The following is a 16,284-nucleotide window of genomic DNA, read 5'->3' as shown; positions in this document are numbered from 1 at the left end:
TACTACCTGCCTGCTAATCTCTGAGAAAATTATGAGTCCTTTGTATTTTACCACATGAACAAATAACTTACTGCCCGAGAGCGGCGGCAGCTGCAGCTTTCACAGAGGCTTCCTTCCCCCCCCGTCAGGGATACCTTGAATTTTCAACAAGGTGCTTGAACCTGCAAGGATTTGCTTGGATAAAACCCGGCTAGGTTGTCGCTTGAGGACAGAAAAACAAGGAAGGGGGAGACTGAGTTTGGGATTTCCAGCTTCTTCCCCAGCAAAGCTGATGCTGCGGAGGCTGCTCCGGGTCACGAGGAGAAAACCAGCCACGTTTCCCTCTGGTTCCTTATGCCCTGTGTCGTTATTAGTAACCAATGAGCCCGTGACCTGCTTTTATTTCAGTATCTAAACCAGGAGAGGGGTGTGTTTATTTATATTTTTAATTCTTTTTCTTTTAAATCATCCCCCCTGCTTCCCCTGTTCAGTTCCCTAACCCCACAAAACCGCAGCCAAGCTTTGCTGGAGGCAGCTAGAGATGGCTCCTGGTAATTGGGAAGGCAGCTAAAACCCTCTCCCTTTTCCCCCCTTACCCCCCCCAAGGATGCTTTCCGAGATGGAGCTGGGTATTGTTGGATGGAGAAAGGCCGCTCCGCCCCTCTGCGGCAACCGGGTCCGGTGCAGAGCGGCGCGTCGGGCGATGGATGCGGCTCTTCCCCGGCAGCGGCGATGCCGGAGCAGAGAGATGCTCAGGAGAGGCCGTGGCTTTATGTTCCTCCCCGTTCCTTGGTGGGGAGGGGGGAAAAAAAAGACCAAATCCAGAGCATCATATTGCTGGAGAGCAGGATGGGGGGGACACAACACCCAAAGGACTTTAAGCCATAATATCTCAGGTTCTTCCTAGAGGTTTGACGTGAGGTCTGAGAACAGATCGTGCTTTTTTTAAGCTTTTGGGGGTTTTGTCTGACTTCTCTCCCCTCCCCTGGCTGCTGCTTTGCATGAGAACCTTCCTTAAAGAGTCAGTTTGCAGGTCAGGGTGTAAAAACTCCCGCTAAATCCATCTGATGGTGAGATTGGTAAAGGAGGGATGAGTTTACTGGGCGAACGCTGCTTTATCCCGGGTTACCACGCTGTAACCGCACAAAGGACGGGCTGTGTGTGTGTGAGAAAGAGATGGGGGGGTGGGAAGAAATAACAAAATACCTTTAGGACTTTCTCTTCTCTGCCTGTAAAGAAGAAGGAGGCACGTGGCCGATGTGCAGAAATCCCCTTTGTGTGCAGAAAAGAGCAAGCGGGGATTTTTTTTTTCACCCCTCCCCTGGGTTAGCGGTGCCGTCTGGAGGAATTTAGGCTAAAGCAGGTCATGGGGAGGGGTGGTGGTGGTGGTGGGGGGAGAAGGAAAGGTTTGTAGGGGATAAGGCTGAGCTGTCGGCTCCGTAACATCCCCGCCGGCCTTAAAAAGCTTCCCTGGTAAATCTCGGGAGGAGCGTGGCATCGTGTTTATTTAACACCTGCTTAATGATGCAAGCTGAGAAGCTGCACCGCCACTTCCCAAGCACTTGTACCAGCTGTTTGGCTCAACTCATTTTTTTATACGCCGGATTAAAACAATAAAAACATTAAAGTCCTAAAATTCCCCCCTGAGAGTAAACATCTAGACAATAAAGAATTGTGTGTGTGGATAGGGGATGGGGTGGGAGAGTTTTGCAGCACTGCAAAACAAGCTATAAATTAATCTAGGCAGTAAAGCCTGTGGAATTAAACCATCTCCTAAGATGTTCTTGTAAAACGTTGAATGGGTCTGGGTTTGGGGCAGTTAAAGATGTTTTTTGGGCTTGTTTTTTTTTTTCTTTTTGCCTACTGAACTTCTTCAGGTTATTTGTAAATGGTAAATGGGGCTCGTGAAGCTGCGTCAGCAGCAGGGTTTGGTTTGGGGGGGTGTAGAGGGAGAGGACTTTACGGTCACTGCAGTAATCGGCAGGAATTCAGAGCATCCCCTGGCATGTGGCTCTGCCTAACCCCCCCCCAACATGGGCTTCAGGCAGGGACGTGAGCGGTTCCAGCTCAAAAATAAACCTCATTTGTAAGAATAAATAAGCAAAAGCCCCGATTTTAAGCAATCTGAGCTAGACCTAAAAGTGAGGAGCACACCGTCCCGCCAATGCCTGTCTCGTGTGTGTCTTGCTGGCTCTTTTCTTTGTTATATTTTTACTCTTGTTACAAGGTTCCTGCCTTCCCCACCCCTCCTGCCACCCTGCACACCCGCAGAGTCACCCTGCGATGCATTCCGAGCCCCTCGCCACGCTGAAGATACAGGTGTGAGCCCTTCGGCGCGCGACATCCACAGCTTAATTCCAGCTCCCCGGCTTGTCGACCCCCCCTCAATTCTCCTCCTCACTGGGGTATTACCACAGCCTTTTGTTCCCCTGGCTGGGGGAGGCGTTTCCTGCGCCTCAGTTTTGATATTAAAACCAATTTGCCATCGCTGCGTTGGCTTCTCTCCCTTTTTAAGAGGCTCGCGTGATGTTTGCTATAAACCCCCGACGTTTGTACGCTCTAGAAGGGAATTTAAACTGCCTTTTTGTTTGGCTGCTGTGGGAGATTTTATTATCTGCAGCCCGTAACGGAGGCGGGAAAATTGTTAAGCCCCCTAAGGATGAGAGTAAAGCGGTTTTGGTGACCTCAGCTGTATATTTCTACATCGCTGAATCATCACCCGGTCGGCACCTCGGCGGGGGTAATCTCCGCTCCCGCGGCCGTACATCAAACAACGCAGGGAGATGCTTATGGGAAAGCTGCTTGCGTTAGGCTTGGCTTTATCTCATCCAGGGTTGGGTGGGTGGGTTTTTCCCCCCCCCCCTCCTTGCACTTAAGAGTTTATCCACTTAATTTTTATTAAGGGCTGCAGGTGGAAAGTGATGTTAAAAGGGTTTCTCGTTAGCCGGGAGCGGCTGAAGAGGCAATTAGAAGCGAGGGAGAGCTCTGGGTTGGTGTGAATTGCAGCTGGGGAGTCAGCTTTGGCTGCAGAAAAGCTTTTCCTGGAGATGTTGTTGGGTCACTAAGTATGGAGGTGAGCAGGGAGAGCTGGGAGCATGTTAATGCTCCCCTTGGATGTGATCTGGTTGTACTTAGGGGTAGGGTTTAGCATAGAACAGGAATGGTTGGACTCGATGATCTTAAAGGTCTTTTCCAACCTTGTGATTCTGTGCAGATGGCTGAAACCTCCCTGTCCTGAGCTCCTCGAGTGTCAGAAAACCAAGGGGATTTGTTCCCCCCATAAACCTGGCCCGGGCTCCGTGGGGTGAAACTTGGCACCCTCCAAAAGACAGTGCAGTTGCATAATGATTTGGGATTTGGAGGGGGGGGTGGCAGGGAAAGGATCCAAGTCCCCCAGTGGGATGGAGTCAGGCGAGGAGCTCGGAGTGAGCCCCCTCTGCAGCAGTCTGCTCTGAGAAATCATAAATCTCAAGAGAGAAGAGGGTCACTGAGAACCTCATCAGGGTGGGAGCAGCAGCGCCGCGTTAATATCCCCATAAATCTACCTGTTACGATAAAACAGGTGGCTCTTCCAAGAGGGAAAAAACCCTCAAACGCCCGGAATTATGTATTTTTTTTCCCCTCCTGCTGCCTATCTCCTTTTAAAAGCTTAATTACCGCAGCGTGCTGACATCTGACAGCTTATCACAGTCTGCATGAATTGCAGGGCTTCGCTTTGTGTCCGGGCGGAAAAAGGTTGGCTGAAATCTCTCCGGAGAGGAAGGAAAGGATGTGTCTTTGTACACAGCGTTGGTGAGGCTGGAAAGGTGCTTGAAGGGCTCCTTGGAGTAAGGAAGATGAAGGGAGCTACGGGATGGGTTAGTCCTGGGGGGGAAATCACGCCCTCAGATGAGAGCTGGGAGCTCCGTAGATACAGGTGGATGAGAAGGGGCTGTGAGGGCAGGATGGGCGCTGGTCTGGCTGTGGTCACTGCTGGTGTTTGGCCAGTTCCTTGGTCTCTCACTTCACATCTTGCACTGGTACATCGGAGGCAGTTGGAGGTGGCTGAAGCGATCCCCCCTGAGCTGCTGCGGAGCTCATACCTCTTGAGATACACAAAGGGGGACAGGCCCCTCATTCCTGCAGATTATTCCCAACACCTCCCCTCCCCACTAGCTTCTCAGGATCCGTAAATCTCCTTTTGCCTCTTGTATTCCATCCCTCTCCACTCAGTGATCCCCATCCACCACCCTTGGTAATGACCCCCCCAATTTTTAGGCTGCATATTTAAGTCGTGCCCACGCACCTCAGCTTCTGCACCCCACGATTCCTTACAGCTCATTCCCTCTCCCTAATACCTTAAAGAGGGAAAACCCAAGCCTCTCATCTGTCTTTACTGAACATGATGCCCTCTCCAAACTGGTGCTCTCAGACCCTCTCCCCCAGGAGAGGTCCACACCCCCCCCCTTCACCCCCTTTTTTTCCAGGCAATAAATCCCATAAGGAAAGGCTCACACACCGCGAGCGGGTGGGCACGTACCCAATATTGTGAATGAATTGAAGGAAATCAACGTTCCAGTGTGTTAAAATGAAATTAAAACCCCTGAATGGGGGCCGTGGCATCCTCTTCTAATCGTGGTGGTGCTCAAAGGTCAAGGCTGACTCAACGGTGACTCTTTCACGCCAGCACAATGAGCATTTACTTTCTGTGGGACCTAACGGGTGTATTTTGCTCCGGCATCGGCTGTCTCGTAGCCCTGGAATGCTGGTGGGGCAGGGAAGGTTGTGTTAGCCACGGCATCTTCCGAGAGAGCGGCCACCAAAACCTCTTGGATGAGGCCAAATTGAACCTCTGCTCCCTCAGCCCTGAGCTTTGGAAATGACTTAAAGGGGTCAGATTGGAGTTGAGGGACCGGTTGTTCAGAGCAGAGTGTTGCTGGGGTCCCATGTTCCCAGCACAGCTGTCTCTTAGCTTTTCCTGGAGTATTGGAGGGAGATACCACCGTCCTGCACCCGGGCACCCACTCCCACTGCCGACCTCCCTCTGATACCCATGTGTGGTACAAGGTCCATAGGAGACATCTTGAGTCCTGGTTTTCCCTTCATCCTGCCACCTCAAACCTCTCCCATTTCCCTTCACCTGCATTTTTACCCTCTCTTTCCCAGTGCCAATAGCTGGGGGAGCATCTCAGCACCCCAGCGAGCCTCCCTGCATGGAAGGGCTGCGTTTCCAGTGGAGCCAGGCTCTCAGCTCCCAGCTCTGGTTCCGCAGGGAGCGGTGAAGCCGGAGCAGCTCACAGCACTGCCCGAGCTGCGTGTGCTCCAGCACCTGCTGCCAGAGCCTCTCCTCTCCCGTGCGGTATCCACACGCTTGGCCACCATCCAGAGACTTTTTAAGATCCCCGTGCAGCCTCCCAGAGCACAAATCCTCAAGCCCACAGACAAATTAATCGACTCCAGTTCGGGTTTAATTATTTTTACCCGTACATTCTCCTTTCTCAGGGTACAGGGAGAAGGAGTTTCCTGTTACTCTTTTCTTTTCACTCTATAAATTCTCTCTCGCAGGCGGCGTGCGGCGCTTGCTGCCGATGCTGTTTGTTTGCTGAGAAGGAGCCTCTGCTCCCAGATTGTTCATTCAGGGGCTGTCCAGAGCGGTCAGGGCAGGAAGGGTGACTCATTTGGTAAACAGCAGAGGCTTGCTGGGGAGAGGAGGGGGGAAGGCAGGAGCCCAGATTGGGTTTCTGTGGTAGATCTGAAGTCTTGGGGCAAGGAGGCAGAGCCTCAGTGCCTGACACCGCAGCCTGGCTGCGTAATTCACCCCTTCGCCTCCCGTAATTCACCCCTTTGCCTCCCACAACACCACATAACTTCCTAAACCACCGGGCCTGAGCATCATTCTGCAGTGGAGCAGAACAGGAATTCCTCTTCACCCCAGCTCCCTGCCCTCCACCTGTGCCTCTGCTCCTTCTCCTTGGTCTCTCCCCACCCCAGTCTCCGGCTCTCCTGATGGGAAGGGATGCCGAGCTCCTAATGAATCGCCGAGCTCCTAATGAATAACCGAGCGCCGGCGCTTGAAATACAGTCGGGGAACCACAGATGTAATTGCCTTTGTTAATACATTTATTTATTATTTTCTCTTCCTGCAGTGTTTCTCACACAGCTCCTGGTACTTACACACACGCTCGGCTTCCTCTCCAAACGCCCCTAACGTGAAGTATGGTGCCTTTTCCCTTTTTATTTCCTCTGTCTGGTAGGTAGGGAAAGAATTGATGGCTTGCCCAAGGTCACACTGCAAACCTGTGGTGCTGCTGGGATTCGAGCAGGGGACGTAATAATGATTCACATCCACGCTGGAGCTATCCAGGGGGGTTCCCGTGGGGCAGGCGCGTAGCCGGAGGCGCTGACGCTCCGCAACTCCACCCCCTCGCTCACCTCCGTTAATTACCGCTGTGCCTCTCCTCTTAAGTTATGTGGCAGCGGTAATTAATACATGGATTTTAATAACCTCGGCTTTTTCATCGAAAGGAGGCTAAAAATGCTCCACCGTGTGGAAGTCAATAATTACTGCATTTCAGGGTTCGAGCTGAGCACCAAGGTCCCCCACGTCGCTGGCTGCGGAGATCGGCTGCCGGCGCGACCGGCAGAGAGCTTGGGAGGAGCAGAACGACCCCTCTAGGTGTCTGGCTGTCCCCCCACTCCCATGAGCATCACTTGAGCAGAGGAGGAGGAGGGGATGGGTGCCTTAGAAAGTCCTGCTTGCTCCCAGGTATCTCAGGCTCATTAGGGATTTAGGAACCTGCTCTTCCCAGTTTAGGTTTGCATCCCCCCCGGGTTTGGGCTGTAACTCTGGTGGATGGGAGGTGGGGGGTTGATAGCTGATGTCCCCAGTGTCCCCCCCCAGGTTAAATCCACCTGGGATCAATACCTTCCAGCCCAACAGGTCAGCTGCTCCGGAGCACTGCAGATCGGTTTTATATGGCCCCAACTGTGCTGATGCTCAGCTCAGGTGGGCTGGAGGTGAAGGAGAAGCTGTGTCAACTGCTTGAGATCCCCCAAAAATCCCACCCAAACCCCACCCAAAGTTGAATACGGAGTTTATTAAAGACTTTGCCCCATATGTCCTTGGCCGAATGCTTCCCTCCTCACCGTACACCATGCGCTGCAGGCCAGATGGTTGCTGCCTTCCCCCCTGCTGAAACACCTGCATTTCAGTACAGGGGCATGTGTATGAGAAGCCCTTTGGGATAAGGGAAGCTATAGAAATGTAAATTAAATTATTTACCTACTCCCAGTTAAATGCTCTGCCCTTCTGGCCAAGGAGGAACAACGGGGATGGGACCAGCTCCAGAACCTGCTTAACTCTTTGTTTAAACTACAGAGAAGTTTGTGGAGCAACCTGAGCATCTCAATGCTAATTGCCAGGGGTTTGATTGGAGCTAAATGAAGAACCGTTGTAAAAATCTGCTCCCTCCAGCCTGGCATTGCTGCTTTATATATATACATATATATATAATATAAAAAAAAACCCCAGCCCTGTAACTCTGTCACCTCCCAGGTGCTGACCTGGGGGAAACCAGTGTCCCTGTGTCACTCATTGGCATCTTAACCTTGCTGCTCCTTTCCCTCTGCTCACTGGGGATGGGAGAACCCCGTCTGCGTTCGGAAGGCAGATTTATAGGACACGCTGCTGCTGCACTGCTCCGGTCTGCGCTGACTGGCTTAAAACACACAATCCCCCAGCAAAACAAAACCTGGGGGCAGATGGCTCTCTCTGAGCTGCAAAAAAAAAGGGGAAAAAACCAAGAAAAAAAGACAATTCTTTTTATTCTCTTCTAAGTGGTTTGCACAAACTAAAGTGCTTGTTAAAGGGCTTTTTGGCTGCTTGGATGTGACTTCCGAACGGCAGCGCTGGATGCTGCCCGTGAGCAGGCTGAAGTTTCTCAGCATTATTCTCATTCTTTTTGGGGTTTTTTAAATTTAAAAAAAAAAAAAAAACCAAATCCCAAGGAAAGGAGCGTGAATTAATCACAGGGCAGGATGTAAGCAGAGTTTTAAAGTAAAAGGCATCGCTGCCTCGGTCCCTGGAGTTGCCTGAGCCAAAAATAACATCTCAATGCCGGTTTAATTGAGGTGGGGGGGAAGCTGCAGGAGGGCTACTGCATGAAACGCCTCCGAGCCCGCTCCTTGCCGAGGTGACTGAGCTGGCTGTGGCCTTTCTGCTATTCACAGGACCTGAGCGAGAGCAGAAAGCAGCTTTTCTCCCCCCCACACACAGCCTCCCATTTGGGAAGGGCACGGAGCGCTTTGCAGCCCAGCATCCTGCCGCAGTGCGAGAAAACCGCCCCGCTGCCGCCGCAGCGGCGACGAAGCGGACGCTGCGCTGACGTTCCACAGCAGAGGACATTGCCTCTTGCAAAAGCTTCTCTCTCTCAGGGGCCTTTTTTTGTTTCTCCCTCATATTGCCTGGGATGAAATGACCTTGGCTCAGGGGCGTTCTCGGTATAAAGCCCGTGCTGCTCTCCCAAGCCTCGGCGCAGCCGCGGCCCCCCTCCTGCCAAAGGCTTTGTGCTCGAGCAAGAAGCGGCAAAGCTCTCTTAGAATACCTACACAGATGGTTTTGGGGGTGGTTTAGGGGCTTTTCTTCCTTGAGCTGATCACTCATAAACCTTCTCTCTTGTCGTTTACCCTCGCTCAGGCTCAGAGAGGTGCCGGAAGGATGCTGCCACTGGAACCAGCTTTCCAGAAGCGCTCGGTAGTTGTAGCTGCTGCAGCCGCCTTCGAGCTGCAACACACTCAGTGTCCTGGCTGCTTAGGAAATCACATAACCACAAGTTTTCCAGTGGGAGCAACTGGACTCCGAGCTCTTCTGAAACCTGGCCCGGTGAGCGCTGCCTTACGGCGGGGAGGGGGAACCCTCCAGGAGGAAACAGGGGCGGAAATCTTTGTGCCTCGCCTCTCCTAAGAGTAAAAAGGAGACAAGTTGGCTGTGGTATCTTCACATATTTTCAAACCAACAAGTCTGTGTGCCTCCTGACACCTCTTTTCCTATGGAAATGGGCCCATCTGGGGTTTCACGTGGTCCCCGGCAGATAATTGTAATGGTCCCCCGGCCTTTAAAATCTATGAATCACTCTGGTATTGGGGCACTTTATGCACATTAGTGAATTAATCCTTACAGCCTCTCTGCGAGGGAGGGAATTATCGTTGTCATTGCTCAGATGGGAAATGGGTGAGATGGAGCCCAGATCTGTGCCAGAACTGGGGGGTCACATCACTCACAGCGGTAACGGCTAACCTTTGGGCACCCAGCCCTTGGGGGCACCCGTGACCCCGCATTAGTTACCTCTCCAGTTGTGCCGAGTGAACAGGGAATATCTTTCCAGCCTGCCAAGCAACTAGAAATCCATCTGAGCCCTGTCACGGGGAGATGTATGGATGGGGGCGTAGGCAGCGGGTCTGCCTCAAAGCCGGGAAGCACGGGGAGGATGTGCTGCGTCGGATGCTGGGTGGGCTGGGATGCACACAGGAGGGCCAGTAGCTCCCCGTGCCATCAGCCACCGTGTCTCGTGGTTCACACGGGTGCCCTTCCCACCCCAAGTGAAGGAGGTGCGTGCCCCTCACCTGAAGTGGTGCCGGGAGAGCCAGGCAAAGCCTGGTACATCCCCTTTGCCCCAGCCCCATCACTTGCTGTAGCCACCACGACAGCCTTCAGAGGTGAAACCTGTTGTGACACCTTTTAAACTGGGTGACTTTGAGCTGAGCTTACCCACTCTGGAGCGCTCAGCACAGCATAGCACTGCGGTTGTGAGCCGAGCACTGATTTCTACTTGTTCCCCCTGATACCCAGGTCTTTCACCCGCAGCACGGTGGTACCGTGGGGTCTGTGGGCTGAATAACACACCTGGAGTTAAGCTTGGAGCAGCGTGTTGGGCTTCCCCCCCCTTAATGACAGCTTCTTAATTCTGCCCGGTGATGAGCTTGACAGAGACGTGTTTGGGGTCTGGTGAGACTGTGCCAGAGCTTGTGCTTTCGGCGAGGTAAAGCCTCCTCTTTACGAACACTTTGTGCTGTCACAGCCTACACAGGCTCTATATTAAACCCAAGTTTTGGCCAGGCCACTGGCTCTCTGCGCAGCCGGTGTTTGTGTTCCCTGAAAATCCCTGTCAAGGTTAACGAATCGCTGTGCAGTTTGTGCGCCGGAGCTGCCGGGAGGGTTGGATTCAGCGAGCTCAGCCCTCGCCAACCCTCCTTTCGCATTGAATGCTTTGCAAAGGCAAGGCAAAACCTCCAGCAAGCCCTCGTTGTGCTTGCTAAACCTTAGAAAAAAAAACCCCAAATCATCATCAGCAGCAGCGTCTCCTCCTGCCTAAAGATCCAGGCTTCAGCCTACTGCGTTTATTCCCTGGCTCTGGCTCTAATGGAGGTGGTGCTTTGGTCCAGCTGGAAGCATTGTGTCCTATTAAATAAAGATTTTTAAACGAGCCCTTTTATTCAGTGAGCTGTCACAGCCTGTTGAGTAAAGAATGCAGCCTGGCCAGCCTTTGCCTGCCTCAAATCTGTGTGCTTCAAAAACCCCTTAACTCTCTCTGGGGTGAATAACCCAGCCCCGTGTTTACTCAAACCCCAAACACCATCCGCCTGCTCCGTCCCCTGCTGTGGGGCGGCAGAAATTGGGGCTGGGGGGTTAGAAAAGAAGCATTTTTAACTCCTCTTGTACGCAGCAATGAAGGCTGGCTGGTGGTGAAGGCTTGCAGGCGATGAAGGCTCGCCGGTGATGAAGGCTTGCTGGTGATGAAGGCTCTCCAGCTCTTCCAGAGCCGAGGCAGCGGCGTTATCCCAGCGCCTGTCCCTCGCCCCAAAGACTTTACAACCTACATCTTCTTTTTAATTCAGACACCCGCAAAATAGCAGGCTGAAATAACACTGCTATATGTCAGCTGCTGATGGAAGGAGATTAAATATTAAAGCTGGTGCTGTGGCTTTAACTCATTCCATTTTTTTTTTCCCCTATTCTTCCCCTTTTCTTCCCCCCCCCCCCCCCTCCCCACCAACCCTTTGCTTTCTTCTCTGTGTAAAATGACATGATTTAGAACTGAAGTGCCAGACTCAGCCTCTAGGTTTGGGCGTTTGGAAATGTATGGAGAAAGATATATTGTGTCTGTGAGCATTTCTGTGCAGGGAAAGAGAGAGCTCCCGAGCTAGTGAGACCACATAAAGATGTTAAATAGAGCCGTAACGCGCACCCAGAGCGGGAAAAGCGCCTGGAAAAAAAATAGAAAGAAAGAAAAAAAGTGGGGGGGAAAAATAAAAATCCTACAACTGAGCAAAATGAAAGATTAAAATAAATTCAGAGGGAGCGAACCGGGGCCGGCGGGGGAGAGAAAGGTGCCCCCATCCCCTGCTGCATCCTCTTGCTGCTTCCCTCATTGACCTAAAAACCTCCCGTTCCTTCACCCAGTACAAAATGGAGTTAGAGAATTGGGGAATTTTCTTCCTTTTCCTTTCTTTTCCCCCCCCCCCACCCTGTCTCTGCAGGTTCAGTGTTTCGAGATGCCGCTGGAGCAGCGGCCGCCTGCCTGCTAAATATTCATCCGAATCCGGCTGCTCCTCCATCCTCACGAAAAAACCCTGATTTATTTTTCTCCCCTCAGTATAACCCACCTATTTTCCTCTGCTAAAGGCTCATCCCTTCACAAGAACCCAGCCAGCTCAACAGCCGCCTCCATTAAAAAACCAGGCTGATTTTTTTGGGGGGGGCGGAGAGCCCAGAAACATACCAAAATGGGGGTGTGGGTCTGTGTCCCCCTTCTATTCCCCCCCTCCTTTCCCTGCCAGTGTTTTATGGTGCGATGTGAAAAAACCCCGCTGCAAATTTCCCCCTCCCTTGGAAAAAGGGCGGCGGGTTCGGCGCCTTCTCCTTTGTTCGGTGCCGTTTCGGCGTCGCTCAGATTTCTTGCCGCCGTTGGGAAATGAATCGAGTTGGGGCTGGGGGGAGAGCTGAGGCTTTTGAAAGCTGTAGGGAGGAAAGAACCCCCACACCCCCTATTTTAGCCCATAAAAAAGGGGCAAAAAATGTTATTTAAGGTTTAGTTACAGATCGGGTTGGGTCGGTGGAGTTACGCAAAAAAAACCAACTCTTCTTTGGTTGTTTTCTACCCCCCCACCCCCCAGCTCTTAATTTATTTTAATTTCAGCCCTGGTTAATGAGTCTCCATCAAAAGCACCTTCGGATGCGACGTCTTTGAAGGACGTTTTGCATAACGGGCTTGTTATTGCGCCGAAGGGGAAGATCGATGGGCCGCGTGCGGATGCGCCCGTCGGCTCGGCACTGATGTCCCTTGTCTCTGCTAATGTGTGTCGTGTCCCCCTGTCGTCCCCCTCCCCTTCCCCGCCACCTTCTCCCCAGCACACACACAGCTCCTGGGACGGCGCCACAGCATCTTCCAGCTTGGAAAAACGCTGGTTTTGCTCTATAAAAAAGAATTAAATATATAACTGGAGTCGTAAATAAGCCTCAGGAAGAGCGAGCGAACCCCGGGGTGTCACGTTTGAGCCTGTTCACTGGAACAGGTGCCTTTGGGTTGGGTTGGGGGTTGGATGGTTTAAAGAGAGAGGTTAAAAAAAAAAAGGGAAAAGGGGGAAAAAAATGCTTTGCTGCTGGTACAGCTCTTTCTAGAAACAAGCCCGACGCTGCGCGGCTCCGGGCTGCACGGACACCCTGCGGTACGGCCCGGGCAGTGCCCTCAGCCGCCCGGTTTGTCGCAGTCTATTAGGAGAGGTGCAATCCATCCTCGGGTCTTTATGGTTATTTGCTTTAACCCCATCCCTGCCTCTCCCCACCTCCTTCTCTCCCTGTCCTCCGTCTCCCTTTCCTCCCTCTCTCGATGCTTGGGGCCGGCGCAGCTGTTTAAAGCAGCGGGCGATGCTGCGGGTATCAACACCAGCCCCTACGTTCCCCCCCCCAGCACCCGACCCTGCCTCTGTGGTGTCACATCCCTAAAGCCATCACGGGTGGGTTTTTCACCCCGTGGTGGAATTTCAGATGGCCTCTTTACAGCACATACACCCCACCACCACCCTCCCCTCTTCGACAGCACCCGTGCTTCAGGCTGCTCCGTGCCGTCGCAAAGAGCCACGAGCAGGAACAACAGGCAGCCATCTCCATCCTGCTCCATAAAATCACAGCCCAAAATGCCAGGAGGGTGCCAGCTCCTCCTCACACCACCCAAAAAAAGTTGCCTGACCCCCTAATAACACCTAATTCCTCCCTCCTTTAACCAGCAATTAAGCACCACAGATCCGAGGCCGGGGTGGATTTGCATTTCCAAGCTCGATTGCAGCCACTGCTTCAAAACAACGACAACAAGAAGGACAAAAACCAGAGGGATTATTAAAAATATTCATCCCTGTTCCTGTGTAAAACAATCTGTCCCGCTCTGGTTCCGCTTAACGCTCGGCAGCGATTGCGTTACGCTTGCTCTCCGGGCTGTTCTCTCTTCCTACACACCCCCCCCATCCCATCACCCTGCCTCAGGATGTATCTGTAAAACACCAAAATGCATTTATTCCCCGTTTCCCTAAATTGTTTCATTTCAGAGGTTTACGAATGAGGACCACCTGGCTGTTCATAAACACAAGCATGAGATGACATTGAAATTCGGCCCCGCTCGAACCGACTCAGTCATCATCGCAGGTATGTGCCGTTCAACCCAGGCCAGCTCCCAAAATGGTGCACATTAATATAGCATGACTGCAAGATTAATACCAGGGACCAGATGCACTGCAAAAACGTCTCTACCTCCCATAAAAAGCTCTTGTGATCTGCATTTAATCAGGAGGAAAGGAAAGCCAGAGGCTTCCAAGTTTCTATATATTTTTTTTAACCCTTTTTTTTTATGGTGGTATCAGGTTTTCAGGGGGTGGGGGGGTTAAGGGTGGTTTTTTTTTTTTCTTCCTTCAGGGTTTTTTGTTGGGGTTTGGGGGTTTTTTTTATTATTTTTTAGCTCTTGCTCTTTTTATTAAGGCTGGAAGATTTATGGACAAAAGGTCTTTTCACGTTTCTGCGTGTGCTTTGAGGACGATGAAGCAAATCTGACAAACCCAGCTTCCTCTCCTCAGCCCAGGTGTCAATTTTCTGGAGCTTTTAGGCTAGCAGTTAATAAATTAAAACACCATCCAGCTCACCAGCTACTGCCCAAAGTGCATTTACAGAGCCTGATGAGGCGCTCGGGTCAATGCAGCCTTTATAACATAGAAAAAAAAAAACCCCAACAACCCCAAAATCCTCTATATTATTGTCTGGCAGCAGATTCTGGCTGGTTATAGATACTCCTCTGCCTTGTCCCTGTTCCTTCAGGCTTCTTAAAGGGCATGAGGTTTGTGTTACTGCTGGATGAAAAAGCTGTTGCTGAGAACAAGGAGAGAGGAGGAAATGTTTTCGGAAGCTTTGAGATTTCCTAAGGGGGAATGAAGTGCTGGCTGTAAAGAGCCTGGCACCCTTCTTCCCAGGTTCTTCTCCAGCCCAAATTCAGCTGTTCAAGTAGGAAATAGCAATTTGGTTGGTTTCTTTAAAGCCTTGGAGTTAATTGTAGCCGTGGGTAGGATCGTAAGGGAGCTCGTACAGCCTTTGCTGGAAGGGCAGAGCCCAGGGGAGGGCTCCCAGGGGGAGAATTCATTTCAAATGGGATCAGGCTAATGGGAGTCGAAAGAATTTGGGGCAGAAAGAAGCAACCTCCCTTTCCTGAAGGTCGTTTTTCCTTTGGTTCAGCCCCTTTTTAAACAGGGTGTGCAGGGGGAATGGGTGATAAACCCAACTGTAAATTGGTCTGGCAGGAACTGGGGGGCAGAAACGGTCCCATCTCCCACCCGCTCTCAGGGGGATGTGGTGTTAAAAAGCCTTCGTCTTTGCAGCTCCTCCTGCACCCAGACTCAGGGCTGGGCTGGCTTGGAGCACGAGGAACAGCAGCAAGGGCATGTCTAACCCCTTCTCCCATCTCCTCTGCACTGAGCTGCTCTTGGGGTAAACCACAAAGCCAAAAAACACCACCCCAAAACCAAACCCAAACCGACTTATTTAGCTGCGGTCAGCACAAGACCAGCTCGTTTAACAGTAAAGAGCCTGCCTGGGGTCTGGACAAGGAATTATGAGGGCAACAAAGCTTTGAGCAGTGAGATTTAGGGCGTTATTACCCCTTTTTTGGGGTGCTTTTTTCTTTAAGCCACCATTTTGTCTCTGGGTTTTCCTCGCTCTCTCCCATGCTTTGTGCAGGGCAGCAGCCTGCGCGCTAACGAGCAGGAGGATGCAGCCTCCATCTCTCTGCTGTAACTCTGCTGTTAAGCTAAAGAGAGTCATAAAGAATTGTTCTCTGTCTGCTGGTTATAGCTGGCAGCAGAGAGACTTATTTAAATGGGAACGGGCGCTTCTGGGGTGATGCTGTGGGCGGAAGAGCTGCTGCAATTCCTGGAGGTACGAATCGGGGAAGGGTAGGAGGAGAGAGGTTATACAGCTCAGCTTTGTGATCCCCTGAAAACTTCTGCTGGAGATTTGGACCCCAGGCTGACGTACGTGGCTCGAAAGGACATTGCTAAATGGGGAATGGTCCGAAAAGAGCCCTGAGAGCTGTTAAAGTGCTGGAAAAAAACAGCCTCCTGCAGAGATCTTTAGTTGACAAAGTTTCTTGGCTTAATGAAGAGAGATTTGGGGGGAACCAAAGTGTGCTCAGAGGAGGCCTTTGCTTTATTAACAAAACTGAGAGGTAGGGTTTGAACTCAGGCTAGAAATAAAGCGTGGTGCAGTGAAATAATTGGGATGTTTTCTGTAGATACTTCAGCTCGAGCGCAGCTACAGCGCTCAAACGGGGAGCATCCATGCCAAAGAGCTGATGTTTTATAGAGGAGGTCAGGCTAAACTATCCTAGGGATCCCCTTTGTGCTTAAAAAAACCTCAGCAGTTTGCTGCCAGATGGATCCTTTCACTGTATCCTGCTCCTGACAGTACCTGGACTGCTGACCTAACGTCACGCAGGGAAAAACACCCCAACCCCGAAGCTCGTCGGGAGCGGGGAGATTTCTTCCTGCTTTACAGCCTGGGTGATGGCCAGAGAGATCATGACTCAACGTGTTAATACGGTGGAAAACGGGCCCCAGAGGGATTGCTTTGGACAGTGGTGGTAATTATTAGCACTCCCACGTAGCCGTCTGTCCTAGGATGCACAGTGATGTACAGAGCCCGGCACGGGGAGGGACGCGACTCTGCTCTACTGGAGCTGCTCTGATCAGCCCTTTTCCCTTCTCATCGCTCTGATCTGCTGTTTCAGGGAGATTTTC

The 16,284-nt window shown here is 51.7% G+C and overlaps 1 protein-coding gene across 3 annotated transcripts in view; it reads left to right on the top strand.

Moving 5' to 3' along the window:
* Window positions 1-16,284, top strand: part of LOC311202649 (cyclic AMP-dependent transcription factor ATF-7) — a gene marked incomplete at its 5' end in the record, with an annotated part of 43,451 nt that overhangs the window by 11,777 nt on the left and 15,390 nt on the right. For all 3 annotated transcript variants that reach the window (XM_084277238.1, XM_084277239.1, XM_084277237.1), the window contains one exon: window positions 13,555-13,651. In XM_084277238.1, coding sequence (XP_084133364.1) covers window positions 13,555-13,651 — 97 coding nt within the window. The remainder of the gene's footprint in view (window positions 1-13,554; window positions 13,652-16,284) is intronic.

This window comes from Gallinula chloropus (genome assembly GCF_964237585.1).
Source record: "Gallinula chloropus genome assembly, chromosome: 31".
Taxonomy (NCBI): Eukaryota; Metazoa; Chordata; class Aves; order Gruiformes; family Rallidae; genus Gallinula; species Gallinula chloropus.
This window is presented reverse-complemented; position numbering and strand designations above follow the sequence as displayed.